Genomic DNA, 21,393 nt, shown 5'->3' on the forward strand with positions numbered 1-21,393 from the left:
TTGTTCGAACCGAAAATAATTCGGTTAATAGGCCAAATATCGATGGTCTAGAGCTCTTCCGTTTGTTGATTTCCCAGACTGTGTAAGGAGTCAATCCTCTTTTTCTGATTCTGGAAAATCTGATCGAAAGATCCTCTCCAGCCTCGCCACAAGATCCGATCTCCAATGATATCTCGTCCCTCGATCTGATTATCAAAAATCCGATCCTTAACTCTGTTGAGTTTGTTGATATTTATAGGGGGATTAGGGGTGTAACTGCCCCCATAATCCGCACCTAAATGGGGGTTTAGTTACCCCATTAATCGGGTGTAACAACCCACGTAAACCACTCCCTATATCGTGGGTAGAGAACAGCTTCGAAGTTGTTACGATCACGTTTGAATGAGTCAGAATCTTGACTTGCGTTCTGGCGGTGATTGGAAAGAGCTGCTGTGACGAGCTGTGTCGTGCAACGATAGAGCTGCGTTGGCAGCGATTGATGAGCTGCGTTTGGCAGCGGTTGGTAAGCTGCGTTGGGCAGCGATGGAGTTGCGTTTGATAGCGGTTGATGAGCTGCGTTGGGCAGCGATGGAGCTGCGTTTGACAGCGGTTGATGAGCTGCGTTGGGCAGCGATGGAGCTGCGTTTGACAGCGGTTGATGAGCTGCGTTGACAGCGATGGATGCGCTGCGTTGACAGCGATGGAGCTGCGTTCGGTGGCGGTTAGAGCTGCGTTCGAGCTTCTCTGTCTTTATATATGGATGACACCAATGACCAGTAAAGAAGGTCTTATTCAGGCCATTTGTGACAATTGAGGCATCTCAACAACGCTCTATCAACTGCAGGTCACGATCTCCACTAAGATTTCTTTGCATGGTTTAACCATGTGCTCCTCAGTGTGTCGAATATCATTACACTGCTTATCAGCACCTCTAATGGTTGCTAATATAATATTAGTCATGTTGTTGTCGCAGCCATCAAGATCAATCATCTCACATAAGAAGCTGCATTCGTATTTGTAGCGGTTGAAGCTGCGTAGGTGATTGAATCGGTGTAGTGTCTTGACGATGGTACGCGGGGAGGACTTCCACGTCTTGGTTTGAAGAGATCGTTGATTGGTAATCTCTTTCTGTCAGAGCGTTGCTAAAGCTTGTCGTTTTGTAATCTTTGCTTTGGCTCTTTGATATGTGAAAATCTTCGAATTGTAGCCTTCTGGAAGTCGTCAGATTGTAACTTCCATCATCGGTGTTTGATGGGGAATCAGCTATCTATTATTATTTTTAGACAGCCTACAGTAGTATTAATGGATGGGAGGGGGAGTTAATTAGGAAATAGAGAGAGAGAAAGGGAGGGAGAGAACGGGATTTATTTCCCGCCCCTTCTCTCCTCTCCCGCACGGGTAGAGGAACAGGGGAATACGGTGTCTCTCTCTCTCTCTCTCTCTCTCTCTCTCTAAATTTTTAATATTTTACATTTTTAAAGGGGTCCACCTAATAAAGAACACATTATTAAACTGTAAAGGGTAGAGTTGGAATTAATTCAAAATTTTTGGGGGGCCCACACTTACAAGTATTGTATTTTGTAAGTTAGGCTTAAAGATAAATACCCAAAGATCTTTGGGTTTATGGATACATGAAATAGTAAATGGGTTTATGGGTAAAGATGGGTAATCATTTGGGCCTAGAAATAAAAAGCCCTAAAATATTTGGGGGCTCATTTCAAAAGATGAAGCTTCGGGGACCTAATCCAAAATACATAAGACCCGAGGGGTTTAAACCACACGCTATCCCAAAAGTGAAAGATAATTGGGCCCCACAGAAGAGTTTAGGCGGGCTTATCCGGCGTAGCACCGGAGCTCTAATCCTCCTCCCATGGCCGCCGTCTCCGCCCTTTCCCTCCCATCTCCTCCTCCCCCCCGTTCCCCGCGCACGTTAGCATATCCTGCGCTCAGAGCGGCGCGGGCTAGCAGCTCTACGCCGTCGTCGACTGGTCCTGAGGCCCTCGTCGAGATCGAGAAATCTCGCGTCATCGCCTGCCTTCGAGCTGAAGAGTAAGAAAAAAACTCGCAGCCTTTTTTTTTTTGCTTTTGTTGGAATTAGGGTTTCACAGAGTCGTTTGTTTCCAACGAGGAAAGTTACGTAAATTTCCCAGAAAAATAGAGGTATTATTGAAATATTCATTTGAAATAGTCACTAGAAGAGCCACAAACACGCCAATTTACTCGAAAAGGCCGGTGCATTTTGTGATTAATCGCTTGCAGTGGCTTGCTGGCAATGGAAGCTGCTCGAGCTGCTCTCAGAGGTGGCGTCTCTGTTGTGAGTTTTGTCTCGAATACAATCCGTTTATTATTATTATTATTATTATTTAATGAGATGGTAAAGTTCGTTTATAGCTTGCCCTGTGTGTCTAAGATGCCTCTTTTTATGTGCAGCTGGAGGTTGCGACGACCACTCCGGGCGCATTGGAGGTTGTTCCATGCGTGCCGTATTCCCGTGCTTCTGCAGTTACCCATCTTGTAGGGGACTTCTGAATTTGGTTTCTTTGCAGGTTGTAAAGGGGCTCGTTCGAGAGTATCCTTCGTCGACAATAGGGGTAAGCTAAACTAGTTATCTCTGTTTTCGTTTTCCATCCCATCCCGATGCACCTCATCTGTTTTCGTTTTGCCCCCGTTTGGATGATAGCTCTTTACATTGCAAGCATATCAGGCCAGTTATATAGAATAGCTTGATTGCCCGATCGTCATTACTAGAGTTTTTATCCAAATCTTGTTAGTGAGAATCTCATGAGATCTCTGTTTTCACAAACTTGCCTTTTTTAGCAGTTTGATTATTAAACTCCGTGCATGTGTAAATTAAGTGTATTCAAGCGTTACAAAACGTACCATGGATCTCTTGGGACTAAGGATAGAATTTACAACGTAAAAGAACTTGGTCGTCTTTGATGTCAATATTTCACATAACATCTAATTATAGTTTTTATAACACATATTACCATATTGGAAAATGTCTTTGGAAAGAATCCCCTTCTTCCATCACATGAATAATCCTACAGCAAGGATGTGGAGATCGACTGTTAATACGAAAGTCTTCTCAATGAATATCAGTGGTTTTGCCTTTACATCTGAAACCAGTGTAGACATTTATGGAATTGTTGAAGAACCAATAAATAGTTGCTTGATGGTGTTTGGTGGTGGATGAGAGACTAGGATCTAGAGAGCAATTTTTCATTTGCACTTCCATTCTAGGTAAAATTATTCACCTTCATCTAAAAAAACTTCAGTTGCAAGGGATAATGTCAATATCAAAGCCTAGTTGGCAAGTTGCAGATCGCTTTGGATGAGTAGGAGGTGAAAGTCGGTGGAGGTTCTATCTAGAGATATCTTAGACTGAGCAAGTCAAAATGTGATCAACTTGGAGCAGAAGGATCCATGAAAGATCCGAGAAGTTCTATCGCAGGTTGTTGACATGACTTCAACCTTCTTACACTGTTGCCAGATAGAAAGTTAAGGAAATAAAGGAGGCGCTTTCTTCAAACAATATAATTCTCTAGGGTCCATAGGATACAAGTAGTCAGCTAGTAAAATATTTCTCTTTCATCATGCAATTAATACTTGTACAACCAAGGAGTGACCCTGTAAAGATTAAATCCTCATGCAATTAAATCTTCCTGGATAAATAAAGATTAAAGAGTATAAATGAGGAGAGGTTATAGACTACTAAATTGAGTTGGTTGAACTCTTAGGCATATATAAAGCTGAGTATATTTATGGAGATGATCACTGATAAATCTAGCTGAACTGAACACATATATCATCTGCCTGACTAACCTTATGATATTAATTAAGATCACTTTTATTATTCCATACCCCTTTACCTTCCTCTCCCTCAAAAGAGCTTTTTCCATCACTTATGAAACTTTGCTTGAATTTGAAAAATCTTAATTAATAATTTAAGTAATTAAATGGTTTACGTTGATGGACAAATTCATGGTTAATTTTTTCCTTTAACTATTTACTTTCAGACATATCTAGAAAATTAACTTCAAGTTATTTCTCACCACATGATTTGCAGGTTGGGACTATCCTGGATGCTAGAGATGCAAAAGAGGCAGTTCATGCTGGAGCCAAACTTCTCATGAGTCCTTGTACGGTCATGGTAGGCATAAAGAACTTTACATCTTGCAAGCTTCTTTCATGGATATAATATTACATCTTATTACAGTTCTAGAATTATTTCTTTCTTAACTTGTTTTCTGGGTATGAAAGTTAAACTGATAATCACCAACAATTGTTTTAACCTTTTAGTTAATAAATCCTGCTGTTGTTGAATAGTTTCTTTTGGCCAGAACAGTTTTGTCCCAGGTTATGATAAAAGCGCAGAGGCAAAACTTGTTAATTTGATTTTATCGTTTCACGAATTTTGGAAACAAAATCTTGGCTTACATATCCTTGTCTTACTATTGACTGTTTCCTATCAAAAGATATATAATTGTGAACTGGATTTGATTTGATCCTATATCTGTTTGAATACTATAGTGATATGCTTGATGGGTCTGTGATACCTTTGATATGCCATGACATGCATTATTTTTTGTTAGTTACTGCATTGAGAATTTATGTTATTCTAGGTTACTCGGACACAGCATTTTGCGTGTACGACATGTGTTGGAGAGGGATGCTCCGCAGACACGCCATGGACATGTGTGGCAAAGCAAAACCCGATTTCTCCATTACTTATACCCTAAACTAGTTTCTTTGGTAATCGGGTTCAAAACCAATCTGCAACCCTCGTGGATAAGATCATCTATGTGCTTTTGGGCACGCTCGTGCATGCTCAGGTACCCGCTTATGTGCGTGCAGCGCCATGCACGCATATGTAAATGGTGGATCTGGGAGTAGAATTAACTAAGTTCTCTTTGGCCTGGCCAAAGCCAAAGAACTGATAACATCCACCAAAGCCAAAGAACTGATAACGTCCTACTTTACCTGGCAAAAAGCCAATGCTGTTCTGTTCCTCAGATTCCTTTTAGGCTTGAGTAGCATCTATTCTGAATACTTGTGGAAATGGTGGACTTGGGAACAAGAAGCTATATACAAAAACTGGGCTTCCTTGAGATGAAAAAGGTCGAAAATAAAGCTTTGAAGTTTGAAGTTATACAGTCTTTTTCATCTCTTTTAGATGATATTGCTAAAAAGAACAGAGGAAAGATGTCTCACACTTCTTATGGAATGCATGTGATGGCTTAATTAAAAATGTATTTTTCCTTACTATCATCACATCGGTCCTATTTAATTGCACAAACAGGCCTGTAAACATACTATATCTACTGGAAATAAAGACCATAAAGAATCAATTAGTTTAGTGTTGATCAACATTTTCCGGTATACTGGTGCCTCTTGGATGTCTTTGACATACGTGGTCCCCCTTTTATCTATTTTTGTAGAATTCCTTCTTAGATTTATTTGTTACTTGTCAATTCATCCTCTATCTCTTCTTATGTAGAATATATTCTCTCAAAAATCCATGTTTCCGTGTCTGTATGAGTGTGTGCATGCTTGTATTTGTTTTGTGTATGTATTCATGTAATATGTGTTTGTTGGGTATATAATGGTGTGCATGCATGGATGCACAGAAGTTTAAAGAATGATTATTGGAGAAAGCAGTCAATACATGTAATCTTGTCAAAGGAAGGTATTATTACTTTGTTATATTAATATTAAGTAAACTATGAAACCTTAATTTCTGACCAAATTAAACAAGTTTGGAACACTAATGCTTCATACTCGGATGAAGATGGACATGCCAATGTGAAGAGATGTCCTATGTATCATGTTTGGATGGCCCCTTATCAGCTAATCAACTTAAAACATCTAACCAATTGAATGATAGGGCTCCACTTGTTCATAATTAAAGGGTCATTTATCAAAATAACTATGTACAAAGTAATTGCTTAAACAATCATTCAAAAGCATAGATTGGTCATATGCCAACAAACATTCAAAAGTATAGATTGGTCGTATGCCTCATGCTTATGAAATGCTTAAGGGAAATCATGGAAAATATAGTGGGAGGAGATTAATCAGGGAAAACATTTATGCAAGTAGATCTGGGAATTGACATTCTCATCTAATCTTGTTTGCATTGCTTAGTATTTCTACTAACACAGTTTATGTTGTGCGCTTGCACATGAAGTAGTTTGTGATCCAATGAAGTCAATTATCTACCTTGTTTTCTGTCATATATGGCGATATTTGGATCAACATTTTTGCTGCAGTGCATGCATTCTGTCCCAACTTAGATCTTCATCATATTACTCGGTATATGTGTGGAGAGGTGGCTGCCTCACAATGCTTTCCAGTGACTAATTGTGAAAGCTGCAAAAGGCTTCTCTGCTAACTGTAGCATACTTAATAACCAATCCTTTTGAAGAAATGAAAACCCTAATTCATTATGATATCTCTTGGGCTTTATATAGGCCCCTACAAATCTTACAAATAAGTCCCTAATAATACTAATATGTCAACACTCCTCCTCAAGATGGGCGAAAGATATCTATTAAGCCCATCTTGTCACATCCTCTAATCATATCTACTGAGTTGAGTCCTTTAGTCAGACAATCTGCTGCCTGGTCCTTAGTCGAAACATGACTTAGCTCCAGTAGTCCACTATCCAACTTCTCTTTGATGAAGAACCTATCGATCTCGATGTGTTTGGTTCTATCATGCTGCACTGGGTTGTTGGCAATACTTATAGCTGACTTGTTGTCACACCATAACTTCATCTTATCTCCTTGATCCAGCTTCAGCTCCACCAGCATACTCTTCAACCATAGCAACTCAGCAACTCCTAAGGCCATAGCTCTATACTCTGCCTCGGCTGTCGATCTCGCCACCACTGACTGCTTCTTGCTCTTCCACGAGACTAAGTTACCTCCTATAAAGATGCAATATCCTGAGGTGGACCTCCTGTCATCAGCACAGCTAGCCCAGTCAGAGTCGCAATAACCCTCGATGTTCACATGTCCATTCTTTCTGAATATCAGCCCCTTTCCGGGGGCACTCTTTAAATATCTCAGAATCTGGTACACAGCGTCCATATGACCCTTCCTCGGATCGTGCATGTAGCGACTCACCACGCTTACTGCAAAGGAGATATCAGGACGTGTGTGACTCAAATAGATCAGCCTTCCCACCAACCTCTGATATCTGTCACGATCAACTGGTTCTCCAGCCTCAGCACCTAGCTTGAACCTCTGGTCGATCGGTGTAGTTGCAGGTTTGCACCCTAACATTCCTGTCTCTTTGAGAAGATCCAGTGCATACTTTCTCTGGGATAGGATGATCCCTTCCGCTCCTCGAGCTATCTCTATTCCAAGAAAGTATCTAAGCAAGCCAAGATCTTTCACCTCAAATTCCTTACCCAGTCTCACTTTGAGTTGGGCAATCTCCTTCTCATCATCCCCTGTAATAATCATATCATCCACATATACCGCAAGCATAGTAATGTGGCCTCCACTCCGTCGAAAGAACACTGTATGGTCGGCGTTGATCTGTTGGTATCCCATACCAATCATAGCCCTTCTGAATCTGTCGAACCAAGCACGGGGAGATTGCTTCAGACCATAGAGAGACTTCTTCAATCTGCAGACCTTTCCCACTGTCTGATCTGTACCAAATCCTGGTGGTATCTCCATGTATACCTCCTCCACTAGATCTCCATGAAGAAATGCATTCTTCACATCTAGTTGGTGTAGCTTCCATCCACCATTTACTGCCAGAGAGATTAAGGTCCGAACAGTGCTCATCTTCGCCACCGGTGCAAAAGTCTCATCATAATCGATGCCATATGTCTGACTATACCCTTTTGCCACCAGGCGAGCCTTGTAGCGCTCAACTTGTCCATCTGGATTCTGCTTCACAGTGAAGACCCACTTGCATCCAACTGCTCTCTTTCCTTCTGGTAACTTTACTAGCTCCCAAGTGCGGTTCTTCTCTAGAGCTCCTAGCTCCTCGTGCATAGCCGCTTTCCATTTTGGGTCCTTCTTAGCAACCTGCCAATTGTTAGGTACAGTAACAGAGTCCAATGATGCAATGAATGCTCCATATGCAGGGTGGATACTAGAATATGATACATACTGGGCAAGATCCCAACCATATCTATCGGGAGGATGTCCCGCATTACTGCGAGTAGTCCTCCGTACTGATATTGGTGTGGGAGGAGTAGGGAGAGGAATGTTATCAGTAGGAATGTTATCACCTTGGGATGAAATTGGTGGTGGTGTAGGTATTTCAGGAGTCGGGGTGGGCTTTGGCAAGAGACTTGGCAGCACTAGTGGCACTGTAGGTACTGTTTCTCCAATTTGTTTGCCCTTCCTACTATAGGTTAGTAGCTCCCCCTGAACAGTGGGCCTAACACCTCTTGTCTCTTGTTCCTTTTCTTCGTGATTCTCCGGCTCCTCCTCAACCAACTCCTCCTCAACCAATTCGCCCTCCCAAGGAATCGATACAGAAATGGATTTCTCCACATTGTTCTCCGGTCTCTCACCATTCTCCTCCTCTCGCCCCATACTTCTAGTATTGGACGAGTTACCAGCAGATGAAGTTACCTTCTGAGTGTAATATGGCTCGAGTTCTCGAAAGTGCACATCCATGCTCACAAACAACCTTTTTTCCACCGGGCTCCAGCAAACATATCCCTTCTGAGTAGCAGAATATCCCACAAAGATACACTTCACAGCTCTAGGGGCAAGCTTCCCGACAGACGGCCTGTTGTCCTTCACAAAACACACACAGCCAAACACTTTGAGTGGAAGGATCCCACCATTATCTCCTTTCAATATCTCACACGGAGACTTCCAATCCAGCACTCTCGAGGGCATTCTGTTGATCAACGCTGCTGCGGTCAATACTGCTTGTCCCCATAATGTCTCTGGGACATTCATAGAGATCATCATGCTTCTAGCAACCTCTAAAAGATGTCTGTTCTTCCTTTCCGCTACCCCATTCTGTGCTGGAGTGTATGGACAGGTTGTCTGGTGATGTATTCCTTGAGCTGACAAATATTCTTCAAGGGCTCTGTTGGTATACTCTGTCCCATTATCTGACCTCAATACTTTCACCACTGCTCCGTATTGAGTCTGAACAGTCTTATGAAAATTTTGGAAGCACCCAAACACATCACTCTTATTCTTCATCAGGTATAACCAAGTAACACGAGAGAAGCAATCAATAAATGTAACAAAATATTTGTATCCATTCATAGAACTTGTGGAACAAGGCCCCCAAACATCTGAATGTACCAGGTCAAATGCATGAGAACTTCTATGACCAGAACTAACATAAGAGCTTCTAGTAAGCTTTCCCAACTCACATGCATCACACACAAGTTTCTGTTTATTTGCTTTCTCAAATAAAGAAGGATACAATCTACCTAAAACACTAAAGGATGAGTGTCCCAAACGCTGGTGATGGAGCATTAACTCATTTTCAGCACTCATTTTAGATCCTACTCCTGCTTCCTCTATGACTGACACCAATGCTGAATCCAGCCCTTCACGATCCAGATACCACAGTCCACTACGCCATGTGCCAGTCCCAAGTCTCCGCCCTGTCCCCTTCTCCTGGAAGATTACCTTGGGAATATCAAAAGAGACGATGCATTTTAGTTGGAGGATGATAGAACTAATAGATAAAAGATTGACTGGAAAAGAAGGAGCATGCAAAACATTGGACAAAGTTACAGAACCAGTACAATCAACTGTACCCTTACCAACCACCGGCTGAAATGTACCATCAGCTGTTTGAATACTATCAGGCGATGCTAAGTGAGTATATGATGAGAACTCACTAGCATTACCTGTCACATGACAAGACGCACCGGAGTCGACTATCCATGCTGATGATCTGTCAGGAGACATAGAAGCAAGAGCATGTATGTCATCAGTACCTTTGTTCGGATGAGCATAGGTAGCAGTGTTGCCTCTGACGAAGAACGAAGTAGATGCCTCCGCAGTCCCATTCCTCAAATCTCCATCCCCTGCTACTTGCTGTTTTTTCCTGAGTATCGTGAGGAGAGCACGATCCTCCTCTGTAAAGACCACCTCAGCTTCTTCTTCTTCTGCTACCGTCAGATTCGCCCGATTCCCTGCTCCTCTTCCACCTCGTCGACCCCCACGGCCACGACCACGACCTCCGAACTGTCCACGTCCACCCGAATCTCCATCCTTGGATGGCTTGGTGCAAGCATGCCGTAGATGACCCACCGCACCGCAGTTATAGCACTGTCGAGTCTCTCTCCTAGATCCAGTGTTGCTAGAGGCTGTCAGTGCTGACTTCACCACAGGAAGTCCACCTGTCCCCGCCTGCAGCCGAATGCGAGTCTCCTCCTGGATCATAGCAGAGATAGCCTCCTCAAGCGTGGGAATCTTCGGCTGAGCTAGGAGCAATGCAATTCGCTGAGCGAACTCTGATGTCAATCCCTTAAGAAACACCATAGTCCTCTCCTGTAGAAAGGCCTCCCGCTCTTTACATTCCCGGCGTCCTTTGCAGCTAAAGCCGGGAGAGAAATGATCATAATCAGCCACAGGCGTTCCAACTCTGTAGCATATTCCTGTACAGCTCTTTCACCCTGGACTGTGGCGTCGATCTCTCCTTTAATCTGGAATACCCGCAGGTTATTCCCACTCCATCATACGTCCTTCTAACTTCTCCCAGACGTCCTTCACCTTCTCAATGCATGTGGACACCTCCGCGGGTTCAATTCTTTGATGATCTCCTCCATCGAATAGCGTTCAGACCCCCACCTGTTCACCTTCTCTCCGACCCTTGTTGTGTGCAGTAAAAATTTCGGCAGCCACCTCTGCTGCACAACAAGAGTAGGAGCTCAAACAAAATTCTCGTATCTCAGAGGAAACCAAGAATCAAAACCAGTTATATATCTCAATCGATGTGAGATATAAACTCTCCTGTCATCAGTTCGAGGACTGAGTCAAGGGAACCCATGCCAAACTCGAGGTCCAGCATAGCGCAGCAAGCGGCGGCAAAGGTCTGCAGGGGGGCTGTTTGGGATCGGAAAAAAACAGGGCGGGGGGGCTGTTTGGGATCGGAAAAAAAAAACAAAACAGGGGGGGCTGGTTGGGATCTGAAAAACAGGGGGGGGCTTCGCTGGTCAGGGAGGGTTTCAGGGGGTCGCCGTCAAGGGGGGGGGTTCGCTGTCAGGGGATCGGGGTCAGGGGCAGGGGGTCGAGTTAGGGAATCAGGCAGAGGAGAGGAGGGTCAGCGAAGTGCGGCGGTCTGGGGGGGTTCTGTTGCGCCATATGCCCGCGAATGGGGCGAGGGGGGGGCGGGGGGGGGGGGGAGGGGGCGGCGGCTAGGAGAGAAGAGGGGAGGCAGCCGGCTCTGATACCATGAAGAAATGAAAACCCTAATTCATTATGATATCTCTTGGGCTTTATATAGGCCCCTACAAATCTTACAAATAAGTCCCTAATAATACTAATATGTCAACACCTTTGAATTGTTTCTTTTGTGTTAAGTAAAGCGTCACAATTGACTGTTAACGCTAATGGTTCTTGCTGCAGGAAATACTTCGTGATGTTCAAGATGGTGATGTTCTTTATATTCCTGGAGTAATGACACCTACAGAAGTAAGCACTTGTCTTGTTTGGTGTGGGGGAAAATGTATGTTGGGACACTGATGTGGGAGACTAGAGAGTTTGCATAATGTCTAAGAAAGTTGAATCATTCCTATGATGTCTTATTGGAATATAGTACGAACTCTGAAAGAAGAATATAACACAAGGAAGTATTCTTAGTGATTAAATTAAAATGATTATCACAGATATTATCGTCAAAGCTTAAAAAAGTTCCTATTTTAGATGAACTCATATTTTGGTTTCATCTCATAATGTCTTTTGAGGGAGGAAAAGTGAGCACTTATGTGACACTGATAATTGAAGAGGAACATATACAAGCATACCTCATGCATGTTCGATAATAGACACTTGATAAGTGTCAGCTACTCTTTTGACATATCCTAAGATTTTCATTTATTTTTTTCTCTATTTTATGAAAACTATTTTATTCATGTATCTCATTTATGCTTAAACCTAACTCTTCTCATCCCTTTGAAAACCTTTTTATCTTTATATGGAATTATTTCATCAATCTTCACAGTTTTTGCTGGCAAAGATTATCTTTAATTTTTACAGGTATTATGTGCAACTAATGCTGGAGCAAAAATTGTTAAGGTATGCCAGTTTTGTTCTCTTTTCAGCTTTTACTTTCAGGTGATCTGAGTTTGACTAGATCAAGTTACGGCGAAAGAAGATAAACCAAAAGAACTGGACCCCTACAAATGGAAGCCTAGCTTCAGTCTCATTGTCAGTCTAGCTTATAAGTAAGGCCCATCCAAATATCACCTGGGATATAAACCTGTACTCACACACCGGAGGAGAGAACTATTCCACTATAAAATTCGATATCTTGGTGTTAGTGATTTGGGGTGCATGAGTTCAGATGTGCAGATATAATACAATGTGGCCATTAAAAAAAATCATATCTCATTAATAAAATGTTCATGAATTTTGTTGAGAATTTGTGTATAATTTGTTAATGAATACTCATTTGAAGAGATGTCACAGATATCGATAAAAATGTTTGCACTAACTAATTCAAAGTATTATTCCCAAAATACCAACAAATTTACAGATTGTCTATTAAAGGTTAGTTTGCTTTCTTTTCAATATCTTTTTCAATTAAGAGAGTAAATTCGTGGACTAGAACACTGCATAATTTTTATTTGTATCATAAATGAATTATCTACTATAGACATATATTCACTTTTTATTGCAAGCTATCTGCAATAACCTTCTGAATTTCCTGTTAGCTTTCCTAATGCCTAACTTGTGACATGCAACATTCTTTTATGAATTTCAATTTTGTGACCATGGGCACAAAGAAAAGCCACTTGTTGGAAAAGAATAGGATCCAAAATGGTAGGGTTACATGGACATTTACAAAACCAATTTAAATGGAAATAATAAGTAGGATCTTGATAAGATAATTCAAGTTAATAAGTTAATACACCCAGATAATCCTGTTAACCATTTATTCAGGGAAAAAATATTGTATAGATTCATTAGCAAGAGATTAGAACATCAACTCTAGGATTCAAGAATATAAATTTAGCTTCTACTCTCAGATGCAGAATAATTTTTAAAATATGGCAGAAGTTTTATCAGACATGTTATAATAAGTATTCCCAATTTTCCATACTTTATTGGATGTTGTAGTACATGCTATATACGTGATCCTGTCTCCTGCCTCTACCTAATGAATTATATCTGGAGACACATGCCTTAAATGTAAGCAACTTCACTACTTTCGATTATGGAACTCTCAAAGTATCTCCATATGTAATCATTGGAAAGCTCAAAATCTCAACTATTTTTCTAGAAAGGCATGGTCTGCAAGTTTTTTTTGCTGCCTCAATTTTAGCATTGCATGTTGAGGATTTTTTAAAACGTCCTGAACCACAGATTTCACGTCCTATTTTTTTCTGAAAGGTATAGTAAATTCCTGTGAAAAACATTTTCTGTTTTATGAAATGTCTATATCCAGTAAATATGCACTGTACGTATATACGTATGTGTATACACACATATGTATGGTAAGATGAGATTCTTATCGTAAGTTAATTACTCAATTTCACTATCATTCATCTTGATTTGCATCTAACATGACCTGTTTAGGAAAACATAGTTAGATATTTCTAATCAATGTATCAACTATTTGCAAAATGAAAAGCTCTATGATGTCTGTAAAATTAACACATCAAATTAGTTTGATAATATTTTAGAAGATTCAAAACTATTTAAATTTATCTGCATATAGGCCTGTTGATATTTTGAACAAGATGAACGACATCGATCATTGATTTTAAATGGCAGATTATACTAGCTCATGATAAAAATTTTAGCTCACCAACTCATAATATCATTTACACATACGCGCGCGCACATACACATGTACGTATGTATGTATAGATGTACACAATGCCTGCACGCATGCACACTCACATATGTAAACAAATTTAATGTGTCACAGAGTGAGCTAGTTTCTTTTATTAGGTTTATCCGGTCTCAACTCTTGGTGGTGAAAAATATATATCAGCACTCAAGAAACCCTTTTTTCATGTTCCAATGGTTGCTTCCCAAGGCATTACAATAGGTATACTTTCTTCTAATGCCTGTATCTATTTTACTTTCTTATGATTGCACACATCAACCTGCCATTATTAACTACTTTTTATCCTTTTCATTTTGTTTGTATATACCTGCTTATAGGTTTCATATCTACAATCTAAAACCAGTAGGGCCAAGGACACATCCCTTGAGAGAGCTGAATGGATGAAAAGGATTCATGTGGATGACCTAACCTAAAAATGTTGGGAAAAGAGTCTCTTTTTTTGGTTCTGGTTGGTTGTGCGTTTGAATGAGACCTATATGCACTGTGTAATTGTGCTGACTAATACAAATGAATGCTAATGTAACGGTCAATACTCAATATACATAACTGCCAATATATGTTCTCAGAAAATGTTGCTTATATAAAGCTAATGTATATGGAAAACAAAATAAAACAATTAGCAATATTGAATCCATTCTTCACTAGCTATAAAGCGCAATAATTGCATAGATTTTATGAGAAAGTGCTGATAATCAGGCTTTCACTTGTGGAAACCAAATTCTTGCGTAGGCTTGAATTCTGATTGGCAATCGCTGGAGTACTCAAGTATATGCCTCTTATTCACACTTAGCAAGAGGAAGAGAGGGACACCTAGTTTTTGCCCTTTCTTCCATCAACCGGTCATTTCTTCCTCCGATTTCCCTAATGTCTACTTGTCAAGTCAAAAAATTTTCTTGATTAATTTATCTGCATCATTAGCTCATTTCTATCATTAGATTCATTACAATTCAATTCTCTCCCTTGCAAACATACCTTTTCTAGAGACTCTGGGAGCAACACTAAGACATTAGGCACCACTTACAAATCATGATCTAATGTTAAGATGATCCGCGGTCACCCCTCCCTCAATGTGTCTCCTTATAGAATCTGTAATCAAAGATGGGTTAACATCAGTAAAAACAAGGTGTTATCTATTTAATATAATTTATGGATTTTTGCTATAGAATATTTTCAGTACAGAAAAGTTTCTGCAATTTAACCAATTATCTAAGAGCTTTTGCGGCAACAATGAACGAAGTGTTAGTTTAGTTGATTGAAAACCTACGTGACACACTGTCTTGGTTGTTTACAGATTCAATGAGGAGATACATTGAGGGAGGGGCAGCAGCGGTGGTATTATCTGATGCCATATTTGAGAAAGAAGCGATGAAACAAAGGAACTTTGATGCTATATGTAGACTTGCCAAGCTTGCAACTCTGCAAGGCTGTGGAGGCGGAAAATGATGCATATAAGGTATTTCATTCTCACTTCTCTACTAGATCATATAGATTTCTGTCAATACCTCAAGGGAAAAGAAAATGACAAAGGCGAAAAAGAGAGGGAAAATGCCCATCGGCTGAAGTTTTCATTAATTATTTTGGAGAAAAATAATATAATAACTCTATTTTGGTAGCATGTTTAGAATGAACCTCTTTAGAGATCAACATCATTATTCCTCTTAATCTAGGCGCCAGTATTTAGTAGAATCTGGAAGGTTTCCTTGGTTTCATAGGTTAAAGAACAATTATCAAAGCCAATTGGTGAACAAGTTACTAGTATACTTAATGATTTCCATAGGCCTTTCACAATGATTTATATAACGCAACTCGGAAGTAAAACAAACCCTTGGAATCCACCGAGGGGCGCTCTTTGAATCCACAAAGAATAATCTTTGAATCCACGAAGAACTTTGAATCCATGAAGAGAATATGATAAAAAAATTATTGATAAAAAATTGTCTAATATATTTGGGATTACATGTCTCTTCTTTAATAGAAAAATAAAGTAGACTCCTTATGAAACTAGAATTACAAAGAGATAGAAAGTATCAAATCTTACCCTAAAAACTTTTTATAATAGAGAGAAAAAATCATGAATCAAAATTGAATTTGTTTCTTAATCTAAATTGACTTCAACATTGAATTTATTTCCTAATCTAAATTGACTTTAATTTTATTACTAAAAATAAGTCAAAGCTGATTATTTTCGGATTTATGCCAAAAACCTGTGATACTGATGTGAATTTAGAAATCTGTCAATCTAGATGGCTTCATCTCATCAAGATAGACGATTTTTATATATAATGTGTTAGAATCTATGTTTCACATTGGGAGATATAGTCATTTTTTACGAACAAGTTAATAATTCATCCGTATCTGCATTTGACTCATGAAAATTCTACTTCTTCATGAATTTGCTCGTTATGCGTCCTACATCAATCTCCCCTTGTTGAAAGAAGCTTGACCCTGAGCTTATATTTTCTCGAATAGTAGCTTCCAAGATAAACATTTTTCTTCTTTAGCATCGGTCAACACCGTCTTGTATTTAGCATTAATCTTTTCTGATTGTTCTTTTTATCTTCTTGATCAGAACTTTTTCTGATTCAAACTTGTATATGAATCTTTCCTACATCACATTTATGTGACCGACGGCATGCGGATCTACATATGACTTGAAAAACTCCTCCAAATCTTTTCCTTGTTGCTTTTCATATTCTTGTGCCTGAAGTTTCATCTCAATCTTATCAAAATTATTGACACTATTTATTTCAAAAGAAGAATTTCTCACACACTTTATCTCCTTTTTTCTAGACCATTCACTAAGAAAGTTACACATATGATTAATCGCCTCCTCTACTTTACCCCTCTCCTCTATCAAAATAGCATCAGCTGGTGTTACATCGTTCACAATTGCTTTGAAAATTTTGTGCATAACCTCAATATTCACTGACATGTCAATATCAAAAAAAATCTCAGTTACAACAGGGGCTTGCATCCCAGGAGGAATCTCAATAGGGACACTTTCTTCTTTTCCAGTTACAATCGAGGCATTAGTTTCTTCATGTTGCTTCAAGTCTTTTGTAAAAGTCTCGTTGTCTACCACCAAAAGTTTCTTTTTCTCAATAGTCTCTATCTTAGATGACTCCTTTTCTGCAAGAGGCATAAGTACAATTTGACGTCCATCCTTTTTGAGGATGTAAACATTGTCTTTGCTCCTGTGGGTGACACCGACGTCGAACTAACATGGCCTACCTAAAAATATATGATAAGCATTCATCTCGACCACAATACACTGCACCTCATCAATATAATTGCGGCCGATAGAAAAAGGCACCTGACGCACCTCATTAATCTGCACATCATTGCCCTTTCGTATCCAGTCGATCTTATAGCGAGCGGGGTGTTTCTCTATTTTCAAACCCAACTTTTTCGCCATATATTCTCGTTACTGCAACTGTCAATGATAACATCACAAATCTTTTGCATTATGGTGCATCTCGTGCGGAAGATATTGTGATTTTTAGATGATTCTCCTTTTTTTTATTTCTTCTTCAATGCTCTTCATAACTTTAGGGTCTTGCTTAGGGATAGATTGGGGTTGGTCAATGCCTCCATGATTATAGTTAGAGTGTGAACTCAGGGATTGATCGAGCACATAAAAATATGTTAGAAGAAAACGAGCTTTCATTAATTCCTTCATCTTCGCCCATGATCAGATTTTTTGCTTCTACTGCGGGCTTGATCCTTACATAATGATTGCCACTAAAAAGATGTTTTACGTCGATTGGCTACTCGTTTAACCTTCTAATTTTCTGAAATTCTCAAGTATCTAAAAATCTCTCCACCTTATCAATTCAATTAAGAAAATCGTCTACACCGAGTTTTCCATTAAAAATCAATAAATCAACCCTCATATGTTTTCAGTATCATATATATACCATCTTGTGTAGTCTCGACGATCATGATTTCGGCAAGGGGCATCATTTGTATTGATGTTGCTAATTCTTCTTGCAAAGTCCTAGCACGTCTTTGACAACCATTAATATGATTTCAAACTCGTCCCGAATTCAGACGCTCATTGCCAGCGCAAGTCGGTCTAAATGAGTCTTAATCTGAGTTTGGTTAATAGGGACTTCGCCACTTGCATTCGGATCGGAAACAATGTTTTGATAGCAATTATCGCAGCCCGAAAATAAGAAATCTCATAATACACCAAGGGTTGGTCTCTGAATCCACAAAGAATAATCTCCGAATCCACGAAAAGAATGTAATAAAGAGGAATTTTGTCGATGAAAAATTATCTAATAATTTTGGGGTTACATGTCTCTTCTTAAATAAAAAAACGAAATAGACTCCTAATGAGACTAAAATTACAAAAAAATAGAAAGTATCAAATCCTACCCTAAAAAGACTTCTTATAATAGAAGAAATAAATCATGAATCTAAATTGAATTTGTTTCCTAATCTAAATTGACTCCAATATTGAATTTGTTTCCTAATCTAAATTGACTCCAACTTTACTACTAAAAATAAATAAAAGATGATTAGTTTCGGATTTTCAGCGAAAATCAGTGATATTGATGTGAATTCGGAAATTTGTGGCTTCGTCTTGTCAAAAATGGGCGATTTTCGCATATAATATGTTAGAATCAGTTTTTCGGATTGGGAGATATGGTCGTTTCTTTGCGGACAAGTTAATAATTCATCAATTACTGCATTTCACTTATGAAGATCTCACTTCTTCATGAATTTGCTCATTATGCGTCCTGCACAAGTTAATAATTCATCCATTACCGCATTTCATTTATGAAGATCTCCCTTCTTTGTGAATTTGCTCATTATGTGTCCTGCATCATTATAGCTGTCAAGTTGGGCTTGTAGCCTATTGTGAAAATTCCATCAGATCTTTCCTTACACTTCTTTGTATGTCATAGTCTGTAGGTGGAAAGCTCAGGTGATATTGATTACGATAACTCGCTCACGCATGTTTTTTCCACTGTACTTAGACCCCTATAATATCTATTGTTTACATGCCTTCTAAGCATAAAGGTGAATTTATGGCTGAACCAGAAATCCCATCTCCTGCAATAGCGAGTTTGTGTTGCTTAAGCAGCGATAGCGACATTTCTGTTTACATATTTTCTTACTTGGCTTTCAGCACATGTTTAATATGCTCCCTCTTCATCATCATCCACTTTTGCAGCTAGGTGTTCTTTGGAAACCATCAAAGAGCATTTTCCATTATTGGCAAAATTCGAACTGGGTATAGGAGATGAGAGGTCTTTCCCCATGAGAGTTGATAAAGAAATACTATTTTGCCAGAGTCGTGGGAACTGGAATTTAATTTTCAATTTTCTTTTTCAATACCAAACATAAAGGTACGGAGTGAATATTTCAAGATTTTGAGAAGCTTACTTGTGAACAGTTTGGTATTTGATCAAAGTTATTCTATTTCTAATTTTATGTCCTTATTTTTTTCGGCCTTTACATCAGCTTTAGTAGAATCTCAGTTCATGGGAGCACATCAACAGCCACTGCAGATATGGATGTGCAATCCACGCGATGAACACCCTACCACCATGGTCGGCCAAGGATGCGAATGATAGTAGCCAGCTTCCACTACATTCCATCTGTTACCTGTATGTTCTTTGATTTCCAGTCTGGTGAGAGATGTCCATAAATAATTTTTCTATAGTTGTGATCTATACTATATTGTTACATTTGTAACTAAAAGAATCAATTATGGAAACAAACTGCACTCTAGTTCTATTTGGTATGGAGATCTGTAGAGTTTATCGATTTCAGATATTTTGCTTTAAAAATTGTGCGCAGGCTTCATCAGTTCATGATTAGTATTCAAGGCGGCCGGTGGTTCCTGTTAAGAATCTTGAATTCTACCGAGGCTGAGCTTTCGGGTTTTGCAAGATTTGTTTTATTAGACAGATTAATGTAGCTTTACTTGAAAATTTTTGATAAAAACTTTTTATTGTTTTGCTTTCAACGACTGGTATCGTAGGAATGTTAAATGCTCTTAGATATTTAATTTGCTGCTACTCACCTTGTTTTTTCCAGATTGTCAATTTGATGGGTGCTCTGATGATACGCGGATGAAAAATGAAATAGTCACGGTGAGAAACTTCTCAATGCTTCAGATTTAATACCTTTGGATCAGTGGACTTATTTCGAAACCTTCTTGTTTGGCGATGATTCAAAATTTTCCTCACTTTGGACAAATATTTGTGGGTAAAGATCAGGGAACCACCCTTAACTTTGGATGATTATCAGAAAATCTCCTTTTTAACTTCCAAAATATCAAAAAACCCCACCTAAGTATAGGGATTACCACAAAATTCCCGTTTAACTTTTATATTTTATCAGAAAACCCCTTTTAGCTTTTGTATTTTATCAGAAAGCCCTCTTAAATTAGAGGGGCCTTCTGATAAAATCTGAAAGTTAAAGGGGTTTTTCTGATAACCTCAAAACTTAAGTGGTGTTTTTTGATATTCTAAAAGTTAAGGGATCCTTCAGTGTGGAAGTTGCTGGAATAGTAATAATAATATGCCCTTGAACATTCAATACAAATTATGTAATAATATTGTAATGTTAATAAATTTAATTGTTGCACATATACTTTGTGTATTATTTATATAATTGTTATATATCTTTAGAAGTTATTTTGTTAGATCATGCATTGTGATGGTCACCTGCTTGAAAATATGATATAACTTAGAAATTTCTTAAATTTGTGCTTAATCTATAACTGGTAAATGATAACTTTGTTATAACAGGTTATTATGCATGGCACCGATATTAGAGATGTGGTGGTGGGTCTCAACCACCGAGAATGTGGATCCTCTGGATGTATGTCATAAGCATGCATTGTGATGTGTGTAGCACTAGACCGTATTTGGATTCTCTAGGACGAGTCACCTAGGAGATAGAGATTTCAGATTGTTACATGATCTATTTGACTTGATGATATTGTCATTTTCGATTTGTTAATTTAGTATACTTTGATGTGATTGTTAAGCTTGTTTAGCAAATATTATACAACCTAAAATGCTGGGTTGCTAAATTTTATTTAGGAAAATGATGGATATCTAGATAGGATTCAGTATGCTCATTATGATGAGTTAATTTATTATACATTCACATGAAGTTATTAAATTCCTGCCGACAGGTGGTTTTGAAAATATTGTTTTTACTTTCTTATAAATAAAATAAAATATTTTGATGTTTTAAAATGATTTTTATTTATGTTCATGGGAATTGTAATTTAGGCATGAGCAAATAGGTGAGTTGTCCTGCTTAAAAGAGTTATCTAAAATAAATAATACTGGAGGGTACTGAACGTAAGATATTATTTATTAATAATTAATCCTATTTTATAGAAGAGTTTTTATGAACAAT

General features: G+C 38.8%; 1 protein-coding gene across 5 annotated transcripts; it reads left to right on the forward strand.

Moving 5' to 3' along the window:
* On the forward strand, positions 1,756-21,005 carry LOC109831657 (KHG/KDPG aldolase-like). Of its 5 annotated transcripts, none has more exons than XM_020399023.1 (13): positions 1,760-2,028; positions 2,239-2,293; positions 2,410-2,445; positions 2,526-2,570; positions 4,049-4,132; positions 11,556-11,621; positions 12,186-12,224; positions 14,106-14,205; positions 15,296-15,457; positions 19,187-19,361; positions 19,477-19,622; positions 19,816-20,111; positions 20,772-21,005. In XM_020399023.1, the coding sequence occupies exons 1-9, from the start codon at positions 1,850-1,852 to the stop codon at positions 15,445-15,447; spliced, it is 756 nt and encodes a 251-aa protein (XP_020254612.1). In that variant the 5' UTR covers positions 1,760-1,849; the 3' UTR covers positions 15,448-15,457; positions 19,187-19,361; positions 19,477-19,622; positions 19,816-20,111; positions 20,772-21,005. The 5 variants fall into 5 exon arrangements, with proteins under 5 accessions (XP_020254615.1, XP_020254612.1, XP_020254613.1 ...); XM_020399024.1 differs by having other exon boundaries at positions 20,056-20,111; XM_020399022.1 differs by having other exon boundaries at positions 19,477-20,111.

Source organism: Asparagus officinalis, chromosome 2 (assembly GCF_001876935.1).
Source record: "Asparagus officinalis chromosome 2, Aspof.V1, whole genome shotgun sequence".
Taxonomy (NCBI): Eukaryota; Viridiplantae; Streptophyta; class Magnoliopsida; order Asparagales; family Asparagaceae; genus Asparagus; species Asparagus officinalis.